This window comes from Thamnophis elegans, chromosome 2 (genome assembly GCF_009769535.1).
Source record: "Thamnophis elegans isolate rThaEle1 chromosome 2, rThaEle1.pri, whole genome shotgun sequence".
Taxonomy (NCBI): Eukaryota; Metazoa; Chordata; class Lepidosauria; order Squamata; family Colubridae; genus Thamnophis; species Thamnophis elegans.
In genome coordinates this window covers 22,338,592-22,354,856 of record NC_045542.1, presented here as the reverse complement: position 1 = coordinate 22,354,856, position 16,265 = coordinate 22,338,592, and the positions used below count along the sequence as shown (strand labels likewise).

Here is a 16,265-nt window from a genome sequence, read left to right as displayed (position 1 = left end):
TGCTGATGTCCCGCTGTGATGATGATGTCCCGTGCAGCCGCGGGAGCGATGTCCCGCCTCCTATGACACACGGCACAGTGATTCCTATCATTGGATCACTGTACCAGAGGAGGTGGGACATCGCTATGTGGCTGCTTGCCATAACAAGGAGGAGGTGGGACATCGTTGCAGAGCGGCAGGAGGGGGAGGAAGGGGAATCGTAAGACAGCCCTGCATTACATTAGAACGTGAGGAGGGGGGATGGTGCGGTGTGCGCTGCGCGGCAAACTGACACAGAGGGAGGGGAAACTCACAGGGGCACTGGGCCATTCACGAGTGTCACCCAGCGGCATGGCCCCGCCCCTTTTTCTCCTCCATTTCGGGCAAATTTTTCACTGACTCAAGTATAAGCCGAGGCGGCTTTTTTCAGCCCAAAAAGTGGGCTGAAAAACTAGGCTTATACTCGAGTATATACAGTATTTAAAATAGAATAGAACAGAACAGAATTCTTTATTGGCCAAATGTGAGTGGATGCAGGAGGAATTTGTCTTTGCTCTCAATGTACATAAAAGGGGAAAAAAGAGAAAAAAAATACATTCATCAAGAATGATAAGATACAACACTTAGTGATAGTCATAGGTTACTAATAAGCAATCAAATCATACTAGGAAACAAATAGAAAAATATAAATCATAAAAATACAAGCTACATGGTTATAGTCATAGGTGGGAGGATTGGTAATAGGAAGGATGAGAAGAATAATAGTAATATAGTCTTAGTAAATAGTTTGACAGTGTTGTGAGAATTAGTTGTTAAGCAGAGTGATGGCATTTGGGCGAAAAACCGTCCTTGTGTCTAGTTGTTCTGGTGTGCAGTGCCCTATAGCATCTATATTTATAACCTATAAATATTGAATATTTATAATCAATATTCAAAGTTCTGGCTGTCACAGTGCCCCAGAATCATGTGATCACAATTTGGTCACTTGGCAATTGGCTTGTACTTATGACAGTTGCAGTATCCCACAGTCATGTGAACAACATTTGTGTCCTTTCCTGCAAGCTTCCCACTAGCTAGGTCAATGGGGAAGCCAGCAGGGAAGGTCGCAAATCACAGTCACGTGAAATCTTTGTATAACATCCTCAGGGTCATCATAACAACCTTTGACAGCAACCAGAACTGTTGGGCTTGTCCTTGCTAAGTGATCTAGTCATCTGATAATTATTCTTTACGACCACATCGCTTTCCCAATTGTTGTAACCTGAGAATTAGCTATATGTGAAAAGCTCACTTGAGTTTACCAAAGTTACTAGATTGATATGCCATCTATTGTAGTTAGGTAGTCATTTATTGAAGTCACTAGCATGCCATGGTCGTTTTCTTGGATATTGTTCCAAATTCCTAATCTACTTTAGAGCTCTAGGATTTTCTAGTGGCCTCCAGATTAACACAAATGAGGTCCTAATCTGTTTTGCTTTCTGAAGATCAGGCAAGATCTGGGTGCTGCCACCTGCTATAACACTCCATCTTAGGCATTTGTTTGATTCAAGATGAGATCTAAAGGAGAGGAAAAAAATTGTATTGCCTCAGTGCTGCTTTGTATCCCAGCCGTAGCTAAAATCAGATTTCATGGAAGCCCCTGTCAGTACAGTAATGAAAGAAATGTTGAAGAATAGATTTCATGATTTCATGAGTTTTTTTTCCAAAGCATTGGAAGGAGATGCTTGGCTGGAACACATATATCTATATTTTATTTTTCATATTTTTCTTTATTAAATCATCTGTATCTTATTCTGCTCTTGGAAGAGGTACCCTCCAAACGCTTGCTTGCGTGAGTTTGCACTTTCCCTCCCTTCTTTCTCTAATAAACCTTAAAACAGGGAACATTCAAATTGAATTATTTATTAAATAAGAATTTAAAATAGGATTAGGCCAAGCCAGAACAAGACACTAAGCAACCCTTGATCTTTTTATGTCTCGTATTATGCTTTTTAATATAAATAAACCGCCACAGGTCTCTTAATGAAATCCTTATCTTGCCTGCTAAATTGCTGCCTTGCTGTTCCCACTGAGCCATTCCTTTACGTCTTGTCTTTTAAAAATTGTGTGGCAGCCTGGAATCTTAATTTTAGCTTTTAATTTGAAGTTTTGTTTTATAGCCAAACACTTTATGCGTTTAGACCACCCATGGACTTTTTTTGCTGGACTTTTTAAAATAGCTACCACGGCGACTCTTAATTTGGTGAAGTTTGTCTCCCCTTCCTCCTAGTTAAATATATGACTCAGCCTTAATATTTCCAACCTTCTGCAAGAGCCTGCAGCAGTTCCAAGCCTGGCTGGTTTCAGGCAGGCTGAAGGAATTACTCCTCCAAGAATAGAGCTTGCCTGGATTGTTAATTCCAGCTGGTTTCCTATTTAGAAAACTTGGTGGATTTTGCCCGCCACATTCACAGGATACTTTAAACGCTTGGCTAAATCGAGTCCAGTTGCTGGCGGTAGTTTTACTTTGCGTATGTATGTAAATTGATAGGGGAGGGGAGGGTGTTGCTTCTTCTTCTGGGTAGCTCCAGCTAAGAGATGTTGATGATCTTTATAGTTGAAAAAGATTGGGGTATTTCCAGACGGATGGGTGACTCATCTCCTGGGTCAAGACGAGTCATATGGAGAAGCTCCATATTCATTCACTCCTCAGTGCTGAGACCTCTTTTTAAAACGCTGCTGTAGGCCCAGTCCTTGTTTTTAGACGTGATGCCAGGTTAAAAGGGTGGATAGCACCTCCATTTTATCTTACAGAAACCCAATAAAGTACCATATTTTTCGGACTATAAGACGCACTGGAGTATAAGGCACACCATGATTTTGAAGAGGTAAATGTAAAAAAAAAATGTTTTTGCATTCTGCAGGCCACGTTTTTTGAAAAAAAAAAAGGGGGGGGCATGCAGAGCTTTGGGAGGCTTGTAGAGTGCTCCTGGGCCCTGGGAGTAGCAAAAATGGCCCGGTTTTTGCTCTTTTTTGGCCTCCCCAGCCCTTGGGAGCTCTTTGCAAGCCCCCCAAACCCTCTGCATGTCCATTTTTGCAAAGGGGGCAGGGTTTCAGGAGGCCAAAAATGCTGTTTTCAGTGTATAAGACACACCCAGATTTTCATCCTCTTTTTTGAGGGGAAAAAGGTGCTTCTTATACTCGGTACTTTCTTCTGAAAGATAGTAGCCAGTTCAGCTGTTTCTCTGACACCTGCTGCTTCTCACAGAAAACTTGATGCTTCCTGGTGGATGTTTTCAGCAATGATTCGTCTTCTGAATGATTCCCTAATTACATTTTTTGCATATCCTCAACCTAAAAATGCTGACTGGGAATTCTGGATGCTTTGGAAGCTCCACTTCTTTAAAGTGAACAATTTAACAGCTTAAAAAAAAATTGGAGACGCTCCAGTTCTTTTAACTTTAGTTTCAAATGGCCTCATTAATTTGGTAGATGAGCAGAACTGAGGCATCATCCTTCAAGAGGGTTAAATGTGACCCTCCTATTGCTAACCCTCATATGAGATTGGATTCATACTCTACTTTTAGAATATGACATTCCTGGTTTCTCAAGAGTGACTAGAAATTAAGAAGCCTGTAATTACTTACAGATGTATTAGCCTGGTTCTTAAGGTAATTAATGTCAATAACTGACTTTGAGTTTCAGTACTTCGGACACCCACTTGGGTGTCATCATCCACAGTGATGGCCGTTTTCTTTGATTTCTACAGAAATTGTTCAATTACAGGATTAGTGAAGCAAATGGGAAAGTTCAGTGGTAGAACATGTGTTTTGCATGCAAACCATCAAAACCTGAATGCTTGGAATCAATCAGTTTTTCAGAAAGTTAAAAGGCATTATCTAGCAGCCTTAGGGAAAAGCTCCCCTTGACTAGTGGGAAAACGCTTAAAGTTATAATTTTTCTCTAAGATGAAGCCCTCTGGTTATATTAGGAATGTATCTCCCAGAATTATTAGCCAAAATTATTTATAGCCCCAATACCTCTAGAACAATGCCCCCCAACCTTTTGGGCACCAGGGACCAGTTCCATGGAGAAAAGTTTTTTCACAGACTGGAGGGGGTGTGGATTTGCATCCTGCGGGTGGGGCTTCGTTTGTTTGTGTGGCCTAGTTGCTGGCATGCCGAGGTGGCGCAGTGGTTAAATGCAGTACTGCAGGCTACTTCAGCTGACTGCTAGTTCTGCAGTTCGGCTGTTCAAATCTCACCGGCTCAGGGTTGACTCAGCCTTCCATCCTTCCGAGGTGGGTAAAATGAGGACCCGGATTGTTGGGGGCAATATGCCGACTCTGTAAACCGCTTAGAGAGGGCTGAAAGCCCTATGAAGCGGTATATAAGTCTAACTGCTATGCCATGGATTAGTGCTGGTCTACAGACCGGGGGTTAGTCACCTCTGCTCTACAGGGTACCTGGTTAGAGAGGATTGAACTGGAACATACTAGGCCTGTGTTAAACAAATGAAAAGCTAAAGGAGAAACAACCCGGAGATGGCAAAGTCTGACATTCAGCATGTAATATGACAGTTTGTGTAGGCGATGACCAGCCTGAGCCAGAGGGAGAGGTAAAGCATGTCATCTGTCTGGATTCCCATCACACCCACAAGAGATCTAAAGCCAGCCCTCCTTGAATTCTGTTGGCTCTTATCGCCTGCCAACTTGCTTTGACCGTTAGTAGTTCAGATTCTTGTCTAGAGATGGCATGGAATAAACTTCTACTGATTTGAACAACCTTGGTTTCCTGGTTTCTTATGCCTGACAGTGTGCATTACAGCATAGAAGAGGGTTCTAAAGAAACATTTAACTGAAGATTATGCACAAGACGTAACCAGCATAAGACAAAAGAGGTGGCAAGTAGCAGATTGCTAAACAAAGAAGGAAAGAAAGACGGTCTAATTAATTGTTACTCTGGTTGCCCCTGTTGGTTTTCTTTGGTAGCTACTAAAAGCAATTTTTTGCCTTGAATACATTGAAAAGTAGCTTTTTTGTGCCGCCTGGCCTTTTTCCCCTCCCAGCAGCTCATTATACCTTCTTTTATCACCTTGGCAAACTCCATTAAAGGCCTTGAGGAGGTATTAGGCTGCTTTTGATTGCTTCAAGACTATTTAATGTGCTACTTCTCTTTCTGCTTTGCTGTGCACGGTGCCATTCCTTCCTGCTATACTACGACCTGGAGATCTACGAGCATAGCAGGCTGTTGTTCACAAAAATTGGAAAAGGCCATGCTGAGCTGTTGAAATGAAAATAGGTGTGGTGGCAAGCTGCCAGGCTCAGGCATATGGTTGGGCTTTATTACAATGGCCTGGTCATAGGTTTGTAATAACTTACATGGCTCTCTCGTTGGCTTTTGATAAATCAAGCTGTAATTCAAAAGTGACTTATATTGCGGATTCCAGCACTTCTGTGAATGAGTGGGGGGCGGGTTTTTGTGGCCTGCAGGCCCTCCAGCTTTTATTTTTATATTCGCAAAGTTTTACAAGAAAAAAGGGTTGCCTGTTGAGTGTTATGTACACGATCTCCAAAATGCTACCTTCCTGGTTTAATAAGGTTTTAGCAATTTAAGGCAGACATCTAACCTGACGTTCATGCGAAGAAGAGTAGCAGGCGTCCTTGGGGACAAACTGCTGCTTGCATAATCTGCACTGCACTTTTCAGCCCAGGGACCCCACTTAAAGACCATTCTCGACGGTGGTCTTTAGTAAATACAACGCATGGAAAAGCCCAGAGCAAGTATTCTGGAGAGAAAGAGAGAGAGAGAAATTCTCTGATGATGGGCTCCAGCATGATCCCAAAAGCTTGGAAGAATAAAACTTTGGTCCCGATGACCGACTCAGATTGGATCCTGCAGTCTATAGTATATTATTAGCTTTTCTGGACCAAAAAGCCACATTAGCATCAGAAAAACGGGATAATTGAGGTGGTTAGAATGCAGTACTGCGGGCTAATTCTATGGACTGCCGGCTGACTGCAATTTGGCAGTTCAAATCTCACCAGGCTCAAGGTTGTCTCAGCCTTCCATCCTTCCGAGGTCAGTAAAATGAGGACCCAGATTGTTGGGGCAATAGGCTGACTCTGTAAAACCACTTAGAGAGGGCTATAAAGCCCTGTGAAGCGGTATTGTTGTGGCCCGCCAGCAGCTGGCAGAGCTGGCAGCAGAACATGGGCCAGTCCTGGAGTCTGGGGTAGGCTCTGATGTGGGCTGTGTGTCGAAGGCAGAGAGGGGGCCTGAGCTGTATGCCAGTTATCGGTTGCCTTAGAGTCAGACATCAGTGAGGCAGACGAACAGCTGGAGCCTGTCCCAGTGTGTGCATGTGTAGAGTTGCCAGATGAAGGGAACAGCTAAAGAACAGGGGTCGACTTGGGAGTAAGACCACAGGTGAACGATGAATGGCCCTTCCCAGAGGAAATAAAAGAGAAGCGAAAGGGAGTGGAGTTTGCAGGAAACAATTAGTTCGCTTAATTGGTTTATGACTCTCCGAGACTTCTTGCCAAGTTTTGCAGATATCGGCCTGTCAGCTCTCCAAGCCAGATAAGGTCTGTGACTGTAAATCCCCCCTTAAAATATTTTGCTGGATGCGAATGAGCAGAATTCACAGTAAATTAATAAAAGGGGTTTTTGTCAGGACCAGGAGTTTGCTTCACGTCCTTGGGAAGCCTAGATCAGAACAGGTGCTATTGTTATTGCTATAAAAAGTGCCACGAGCATCAGTAGCCTAGCCGTGTTTCTAGGCTTTTCTAACTATATTTGTGGATGGTGTGCATGCAGAAATCTGCAAACACATCACAGTAGCTTTGGGCACTATGTGCTAAAACATGTATTTTGTGTTTCCACAGTGTTCTGGTCCTCTAGATATGTCTCTTCCCTCTACCCCGGATGTCAAAATCAAAGAGGAAGAGCCTGTCGAAGTGGATTCTTCTCCTCCAGACAGCCCAGTAGGGAGTCCACAGTCACCACAGCCTAAGGAAAAGGTGAGCTTTCAGGAAAGGTAATCCTCGAGTTACGACCACAGCTGAGCCCAAAATTTATGTTTCTAAGTGAGACTTCAAGAAAGTGAGTTTTGCCCCATTTCATGATTTTTCTTGCTGCATTTGTTAAGTGAATCGCCGCAGTTGTTATATTAGTACAACCTTTGTTAAGTGAATCTGGCTTTCCCATTGATTTTTGCTTGCCAGTAGGTCACAAAAGGGGAAATCACATGATCCCAGGACACTGCAACCTTCATAAATATGAACCAGTTGTCAAGGATCCAAATATATATCACATGACCATGGAGATGCTGCAACAGTCATAAGTGTGAAATATGATCATAAGTCACTTTTTTCAGGGCCATTGTAACTTTGAACTGTCACTAAATGAACTGCTATAAGTCAAGGACTACCTGCATTATTTTAATCCGCTTTTAATGGCTTTTGTTCATTTTGAAAAAGATGCCCTCTGTATAAAAACAAAAGCAAAATTAGCTCTCTAATTATTTCTGATAATGGTAACATAGAGGCAAGAGATTCAGAAGTATTAGTCAGTTGAATCCTACAAATACTGGTTGACTGCTGGACTTGCTGCCCATTTTTTGATTCTTTGTACATGCCGGGTGTAAGAACTGGCAGTTCCATGCCAGGGACAGATGCATGAAAAATGCTGAAATAATTTAAATTATCACCACCCCAGTCTCTTCCTCTATGCAGTCCTTTCTTGGCTTCATGTCTGCTGGCAACTCCACGTTCCTAGAGATGGATCTGAACCAAATCATAAAGCAGGAAAGAGCTCAGAAGAATAGAAATGAAATTTATGGGAACGTGGCTTATCCCTGCTCTTGAAGTTGTTGCTACTAGAGAAAAGCACTGGGATTGGATTTGAATTTTAATGAACATCTTTTTGAATTCCAAATAGCTCTCATATTTCCTTGGGAGTTCCAATTGCCTATTATCATCTACCAATGTGCCTGCAGATCACATTCATCCATGTTTTCCATACTATTGCACTATTTTGTGAGGTGCCTGATAGGGTTAACATGATAATAAATCTCACACTATTTTTTTTGGTGCAGGACTGCTAAATGCTATAAATAAATGAATCTGTTCGACTCATTTCTTAAATCAAGCAATGCTTCTAATAATTATCCTGATCACGATGAAACAGAGGGCTGTAGATTCCTGGCTTGAGAAGATTTGGACCTCTTGCCTTTTGATAAAATTGGGATTTTTGAAACTACATTTATGCAATATTTATAGGCTCTATCAGATATTTGGAATTAGCATGGTGTTATTTGGTCTGCCTTAGGGAAGAGGGGTGCTTATTTGTATTTTTTTCATTCCATGTTTCCATCAATAATACTCAGTAATATGATATATAATGTAATTAGGTAATCAATAAGTTAATAAAGCAAAAATTAATAGCATTACACAAGGATGGTGGTGGAAATTTGGCACTGATTGTCTGCATTTCTCTTAGGAGAGCGCTTCAAAACCTATTATCATTTCTACGCCTACACCAACTATTGTACGTCCTGGATCTCTGCCACTGCACTTGGGATATGACCCCCTACATCCAACTCTTCCTTCTCCAACCTCGGTCATCACCCAGGCTCCACCTTCCAACAGACAGCTCGGGTAAATAGGAACTTTGAGGGAAGAGAATGCATCCTAAATTCAGTCCTAGAATTGAGCATTTTGTCAGGTAGAATTTTCTCCTGAAGTGTTCTGGTATCAAATCTGTATGGCAGTGGAATATATAATTGCCCAAAAATAGCCACAAGAGAAGGAAACATGCCTTGGGACCGTGATGGTGAACCTAGTGGCAGGTGAAGCCCTTTCTGTGGGCACACGAGCCGTCGCCCAGCTTAGCTCCACCACGCATGTGCATCCGCCTCCCTCCAGCAAGCACATTTTTGGGTCTCTGCTGTGCATGTGGGAGACACGTGTGCATGCGCAGTGTGGTCACACATAGCGGTGGGGGGAGTGACACGTTTCCCCCCCCCCAAGCCCAATTTTTGATCCCAGGAGGCTTTAGAGACTCCTGCTAGGCCCAAAACGGGGCACAGGGGGCACACGCATAGGCGTGGGGAGCATGGGGGGGGGCATCATGCATGCATGCGCAGGGGGCGGGGCACATTGCATTGTGGGTGTGGGCATGCACACTTGCGATTTTGGCACACGAGGACAAAAAGGACAAAAACCACTGCTTTGGGATATGGTTCCATCACAGTTAAATTATTTATTATTACTGCCATTCCAGGTAGATTTTGAGCTGGATTGGGAGAAGAAGCTGGCTTTAGTTACAGGTAGTCCTTGCTTAGCAACTGCCACATTTAGCAACCACTCACATTCACGATGGGGATGAAAAAGTAACTTGGCAACTGATCCTCATATTTACAACCTTTACAGGTCTGTAAAGGAAAAGAAAATGGAAGTAAGATCATAAAATCATGAAGTTTCGCTTAGCAACCACTTCGCTTAGTGGCCAGGTTGCTGAATGAGAAGTACTGTGTTAGTTTAGAACCAACTGTGGCTTTGCGATCCATGTTTACTCTGTCAGTTTAATTAGCAGTTAAAAAGTTAGATTAAGAAAATAGTTTGCTGTCCATTGGTTAGAGCACCATGGGGTATTTGGAGAAGGGATGGATTCCACGAATCAAAGAGCATCACGTGCAGCCAAGATTTGCTGGAGAGAGAGTTCACTTCCCTGCCAAGTGGATGGAAGTTTGTTTGATGTATTTTCTTTTTGCTTCAAATCTTTTCCAGGTCTCCTACCAGTTCTGTACCACTTGTCATGCACCTTGTGAATGGACAGACTATGCCGGTCCTTCCTGGCCCACCCGTTCAGATGCCTTCTGTCATATCGGTAATGAAAGCTTCCAGCATGGCTGATTTTGATAAAGGAAGGGACAGCTTTTTCCCTTTGCAGAGCATATGGGGCACTTTAATTTGCAGAAATTGACATCTCCCTCTACTTCTCTGCATGAGATAAGCCTATGCTGGAGTAGAGGACATAGGGGTCGGTGAGAGCCTCTGCCTGTGAGGGTAGCCGTGCCTGCCAACCAAGTCATTGGTCAGGAAGGCTCAGGCTGAATCCTTGTATGAACAGATGGCTGGCCCTGTTGGTTCCGGGGCTGGGAATGGCAGGCTTTCTGATTAGCTAGCTTTGTGCTTGAAACCATTCAAGCTTGCAGAGAACATGTCGGCTTTTCCAAGCCAGGAAAAACTCCCTCCCTGGCCTCTTCGGGGCATGAAATGGTTATTTAGCTTTTATTTCTGCATATGGATTTGACAAACATGAGTACCTTCTGGTGCATCTTGTATTATTTCTGATGTTGCATGCAAATCAAGGGTCTGCTTCTTTGTGCGGTAAATTTTCACTGACTTTTAAGTATTTAGAAAGTTTCTGCCACACTGAAAATAGGTCGATTCCAATAAATTGGAAAGGCTAATTTGTGAGGACAGCAGAAGACATCTCTCTGTGTCCCTATTGGGGAGATTTGCAAATGGCTACCTTTTCTCCAGGATGTATCAATAATACTCTATGAATTCTATTTAGCTTACCTAGCATCTTCCTTCTCCAATTGCTCTGAAAGAGAACAATAACATAAAATGAGAATGGAAATGGCAAAGAACCTTACAGAGGATAACAAATCGGTCAGAAGTTTTCCTCCTTATAATAAAAATATAATTCTGAACCTGCCCTCCCTCCAAAGATTTCAGGCAACTGCACTTTGTTTCTGACTTATTTTTGTCCCTTCCACAAAATATGATAAAAATGTGTTATCTGAAAGATGACAATAGCCTTGAATATTGCTCAGTGATGTGTTCCGTCCCCTCTAATTCAAGACTAACGGTTTCATAATTTTAGCCTGATTGATCTCCAAATGCCTTTGTTCTAAAACAATTCTGTGGGCCTAGTTATCTGGAGCCAGAAACTTCCTTATGATCGGCAGATTGCCAGCAATCCCCAATTTCAACGTACAAATTTTTTGAGAGCTAGCGTTATGCTGCAGTTTTTAGGCGACTATAGAGAGGTGCACACGGATACTCTGTTCCCCTGAAAATAATACCTCCCTGGATAATAAGTTCAATTTGGCTTTTGAGCGCATGTGCTAAAAATAAGCCCTTCCCAAAAAATAAGCCCTCCCTGAAAATATTGCAATGCAGCAGCAGCCATGAGGTAACCATGCTCTCCACCTCCTGCACCTCAAAAATAAGAAAACCTCCCCGAAAATAAGGCCAAGTGCTTATTTTGGGGGCCAAAAGAAAATAAGACCTTATCTTCTTTTTGGGGAAATATAGTACCTAAAATCAAATAAGGATATTTGGGACAATCATTAAAAAAGAGAGGGTTTGCCTGTTGTAGCCAAATGGAATGGTTCAGAGAAAGTGAAAATGTGTGGGTTTCCTTTGTGAGATTTTTGTGAGGCATTCCCCCCCCCCTTTTCAATGTGTTCTAAGTAAAAAAAAGAAAACCTGAGGTGCTTCTTCTTTCTCCTCCTACAATATATAGCTGGCAAGGCCGATGCCTATGGTGCCAAACATTCCTGGTATTCCTGGTCCTCCGGTTATCAGCAGTGGCTCAATTTCACCATCAGGACTTCCAGGACACTCTGAAGCTAAAATGGTGAGCTCCTGATTCTATTTTGTTGTTCACAAGATGGCTGCTTTTAAAGAATCGAATGAGAGAGATGTACGCACCAAGATGCATTGCAGATTTCAAAAACATTTTTTTCTATCATTCTAGTCTTGAAAGCATGACTGGCTGGGATATTATTCTGAGAGTTGAAGTCCACACAACTTTTAAAAGAGTCCAAGATTGAGAAAACACCACTTTAAAGAAACTTCATCTTGTAAAAATGTTTTAGGTTGTTGTATCATTTTTCAGAAGTCAGACTTAGTCCCCTTTGCCATCACCACTTGCACAATTTACAGACTTGAAGTACTACTAGATCCAAAACTACTAAAGCTCACGGTGTTGTTGTTTTTTTCTCTTGAATTATATTCCCATGCCAAATGCAATAAAATTGCTTTTGAAATTCTCTCTCGGGTTCAAAAGCAACTTGATGTATGGCAGCCTTCCCCAACCTGGAGCTTTCCAGACATGTTGGAATTGCAAACCCCCAAATTCCCATCCACGGAGACTGATATATGGCAGTAGAAGAGGAGGTATTCAGCCAAAACCATTGCAAAATCCTTTTTAGCATATAAAACTGATGCAGAGTTCTTTGAATTCTGGCCTGGGGTTACAAAGAGTATAGCCACAAAAGTGTAGACATGTCCAAATACAGCATATTAAGAATAGATATTAACTTACATCTGAGCAAATATCACACAAATTTAAGAAAAACAGTCCCTCTACTTCTTCAGGCTAGAAGTTCTTTACACCAGCAGAATATTTTATTCTATTTTACAGGCATATCCTCTTGGTAGTTTTCTAATCTCTTTCTTTTAACCATCTTCCATTTGACCAAATTATTTTGAGACTAACACACACACATTCCTTGGAAGGAAAATGAAGTAAAATGTAATAAAAAACCAAATGTTTTATTAGAAAAATTCCAGCTGTCTGAATATTTTATGGTGACTTATTTCTTAATTGTATGGGAAAGGAAGAATTCTTGTTTAAACATTCCATATTAATGAGAGCTTCTCCTCCAAAAATATGAGATTTTTCGGATTTCCTTAGCAAAAAGAATTTCCAGTCACGTGTGATGTTTTTACATCCATTAATCCAGGTTTTTTTATTTTTCTTCTAGGAACATAAATGTGAACCTCTAGTTAACAGTATGTCAGGTTTACTGCCCCTTGTCAACAGATTGCCTCTTTTTAGCAAACTCCAAATATGTGTTTAAAAGCTCAACAATAGCAATATCACTTAGACTTAATATACCACTTCATAGTGTTTTTTCAGCCCTCTCTAAGTGAGGGTCAGCACATTGCTCCCAACAATCTGGGTCTTCACTTTACCGACCTCGAAAGGATGAAAGGCTGAGTCAACCTTGAGTCGGTCAGGAATGAACTCCTGGCAGTGAGCAGAGTTAGCTTGCAATACTGCGTTTCAACCACTGTGCCATCTCAACAAGGAGAAAGTCGAGCTTCTCCTAGTGTTTGTTTTGTCTTCATCCCATGCAGAGGCTAAAAGCCAGCCTGACGCAAGGAATTACTTCCTCACTGAACGGCAGCGGCATGATGGTGGGATCAGCGAGCACAATGGTGACTTCTCATCCTGAACAGGGTCAGATACTTATCCAGCACCCTGATGCACCTTCTCCGGCCCAGCCACAGGTTGGTTAAGTGCCAAATTGGATTAAGTAAGGATTCAGGAAACAGATGTGAGACTACAATGCATCTCGTCCTTCCTCAGCTGGCAGGCTCATCAGTCAAAGGAAAGAGCCCAAATTTAGGAAAGCTGTCGTGGAAATTTGTAAGGGCGCTTGCTAGACCGTATGATATTTGATTAAAACCCAACTATAAACCCAGCTACTATTGTGAGCGAGAATTTTATATGAAAGAAAATTGCACTGGTCCTTGTGAAGAAAAGGGGAATGGGGAACTTCTAAGTAGGGGCTTGATCTAACTATGCTATTAGAGAGAGCATGATGGGTGCCATGGCATCATTTGCTATGGTATTTATTCATATTTTTAAGAACAAATATGAATTTAAGATTTTGAACCATTATAAAAACAAGAATGATCTGATAATTATGTGATGGTTTATCAGGGGCTAATGAACTCTCTTATACAATAATATAATCATTTCTGGAGAAGGGAAGGAAAACCATCATCAGCTTCCGGCAGTCTTTTAGTTATCTGGAAATAAATGATATTTTGTTTTGGATTTCTCTCTTCCTGTGCATCTTTCTATAGTCTTTCCCCATTTCCTTAGAGAACCAACTCTCCTTTTTGCAGTTTCTGAAAAACTACTTTAGAACAAACTTCAAATTTTGCAAATGAAAATAAGCTTGAAAATTCAGTATGTTGTTTTTCCTTGTTGCCAAATTAAAGCTTTCTAATTGCAGGATGTGCCAGGTTTAAGGCACTCAGTTTCTAATTCCCTGAGCAGATGGGTAGACTAGGGTGAGCCTCCATTGCTTCTGTCAGCATTGCTACCAGATGTTTATCACTGAGATACAACAGCAATGGGGACAGAGTCAGAAACAGAGAAGCAGTGTTTACAAATCTTCTCTCCCTCTGTCTCTCTTCCTGTCTTAATTACTTGAGTTTAAATGCACCCCATTTGGTCCTGCCAGCTTACCAAATGCCAGCTTTCCATCACAATTACCACCTGCTCTGTCATTTAGAGCTTCCAGAAGTTTACTGTCCATATGTTGCCTGACTGACAGCGCGTATAGGGAAGTGGAAACTGTCTGTCTAATTATAGAGCCCATTTGGGGAGGCTGAGCTAAGGTGGGAACCTGCAAATTTGTTTTTGCTTTTGGCAGTTATTTCCATTTGGCTACTTAAAAATAAAAAGGATTTCAGGGACTATTACAGTGTTGCCTCTACCCCACAAGGATCTCATTGCAAAAAATTACATAGATGCTTCAACAGATACAAGGGAAAAGAGCAGGTTTTTTTTAAAAAAAAATTAAATTGATAAAAGGGTGCAAAATCAAATAATGAACAAATATCCCAAGTTGCTTGCAGATAAATGCACAGCAATAGGCATCCTTGCGTCTTGTACATCTATTTTACAAAGAGACTATTGGGAACCAGACAAATCAGAGGAAAGTGTTATTTATTGTTTGTTCATTAAAAGTATTACTTTTTATTCTCAGAGACAATATCAGAACAGTTTACAAAAAAATATCACACAAAATATAATAAAAGCAATCAAGAATAAAAAGGCAAACATTAAACAGTAAAATAGCATTTGAGAGCATTAGGGCAGTACTAATAGTCCCAAAAATTGCTTGGATGAGTCCTTTGGTCCATATAAGTATGTATGACTGCTGAGTTCTTAATACAAGGTGGGCCTCTTCAAATAATGGCTGAACTGCAACTTCCAGCAGTTTTAGCGGGCATGAGTAGTAACAAGAGATGCTGGGAGGTGTAGTTTAATAACACTGGAAAGCCACAGGTTCCTCCTCTTTTTCTTTGAACAACCTGCCCCATCTTCTGTGTGAATAGCCTGCCCATCTATCTGTCCTTTGTCCTCAGGTTTCCCCAGCTCAACCCACACCAAGTACAGGTGGCCGACGGAGACGCACAGCAGATGAAGATCCAGACGAACGTAGGCAGCGTTTTTTGGAGCGGAACCGTGCTGCTGCTTCGCGCTGCCGCCAGAAACGCAAGCTCTGGGTGTCGTCCTTGGAAAAGAAAGCGGAAGAGCTCACCTCACAGAACATCCATCTAAGTGTAAGCAGGCTTGCCAACATGCCTACAGCATGATAAATGTACCCCTAATATCGTATCTATCCTTGCTTTATTTTCAAGACCATCCTCCTCCAGGATACTTAAGTGAGATCTATTGTTCATAAATGTGTTCCTAACCAATATAATCTGAAATTATGGGATCTGAATGTAGTGTGGAGGTGATTTTTATACTCTGAGACCTTCATTACTTATCTTGGAAGATCTTGGCATGCCTTGGCTTTCTACCATCTGGAGGAGCTTTCCTTGCCTGAGGGGGGCGGGGGGAGATTTGAGGTCTCTGTGAAATAATGCTTTCTACTAGCACACACTTTATCAGATTATAGTTCCCTTAGTTAAATTATAGCTTCTTGTGGGAATGGGCATTTTGTGGAACAGACATTAGGGCCTCAGTCATTTTTATTTCTTGTTACTTGTCAGTGTAGACTTTTTCAGGAAATCTTACAACTTAATTCCAATCTTACTGCGGCAGATCTGTTTACTCACTCTTTGACAATGATAATTGATAGTCCTCTTCTTCTTTTTCTTTGTTCCCATCACCTATACCATGGGTCGGCAACCTTAAACACTCAAAGAGCCACAAAGGTCCTAATCGGAAGCCCCCCGTTCAATTCTGGAGCCGACCGGAAGTCTGGTTCCCCTAACATAGAGTCTTCTCCTAGCGTGGCATCATTTTTCCTTTTACCAACCGGTGACAGAGAGCCGCAGCAGAGGGATGAAAGAGCCGCACGCGACTCCAGAGCTGCGGGTTGCTGACCCCTGACCTATACATTTAATAAATTATTGTTAATATATTGTTATCATTTCAAAATATCCCGATATGTGAAACTTTCTGTTATTCTTATGACTAAGAAAGAGATTTTAACTTTTGTGTGGTCTAGAAGCATAAAGGGAACCTTTTCAT

General features: G+C 41.8%; 1 protein-coding gene across 2 annotated transcripts in view; it reads left to right on the top strand.

Annotated features, from left to right (window-relative positions):
- Positions 1–16,265, top strand: part of ATF7 (activating transcription factor 7) — a 118,766-nt gene that overhangs the window by 94,131 nt on the left and 8,370 nt on the right. For both annotated transcript variants that reach the window (XM_032210687.1, XM_032210688.1), the window contains 6 exons: positions 6,845–6,979; positions 8,460–8,617; positions 9,749–9,848; positions 11,499–11,612; positions 13,121–13,273; positions 15,149–15,346. In XM_032210687.1, the coding sequence (XP_032066578.1) occupies positions 6,845–6,979; positions 8,460–8,617; positions 9,749–9,848; positions 11,499–11,612; positions 13,121–13,273; positions 15,149–15,346 (858 nt within the window). The remainder of the gene's footprint in view (positions 1–6,844; positions 6,980–8,459; positions 8,618–9,748; positions 9,849–11,498; positions 11,613–13,120; positions 13,274–15,148; positions 15,347–16,265) is intronic.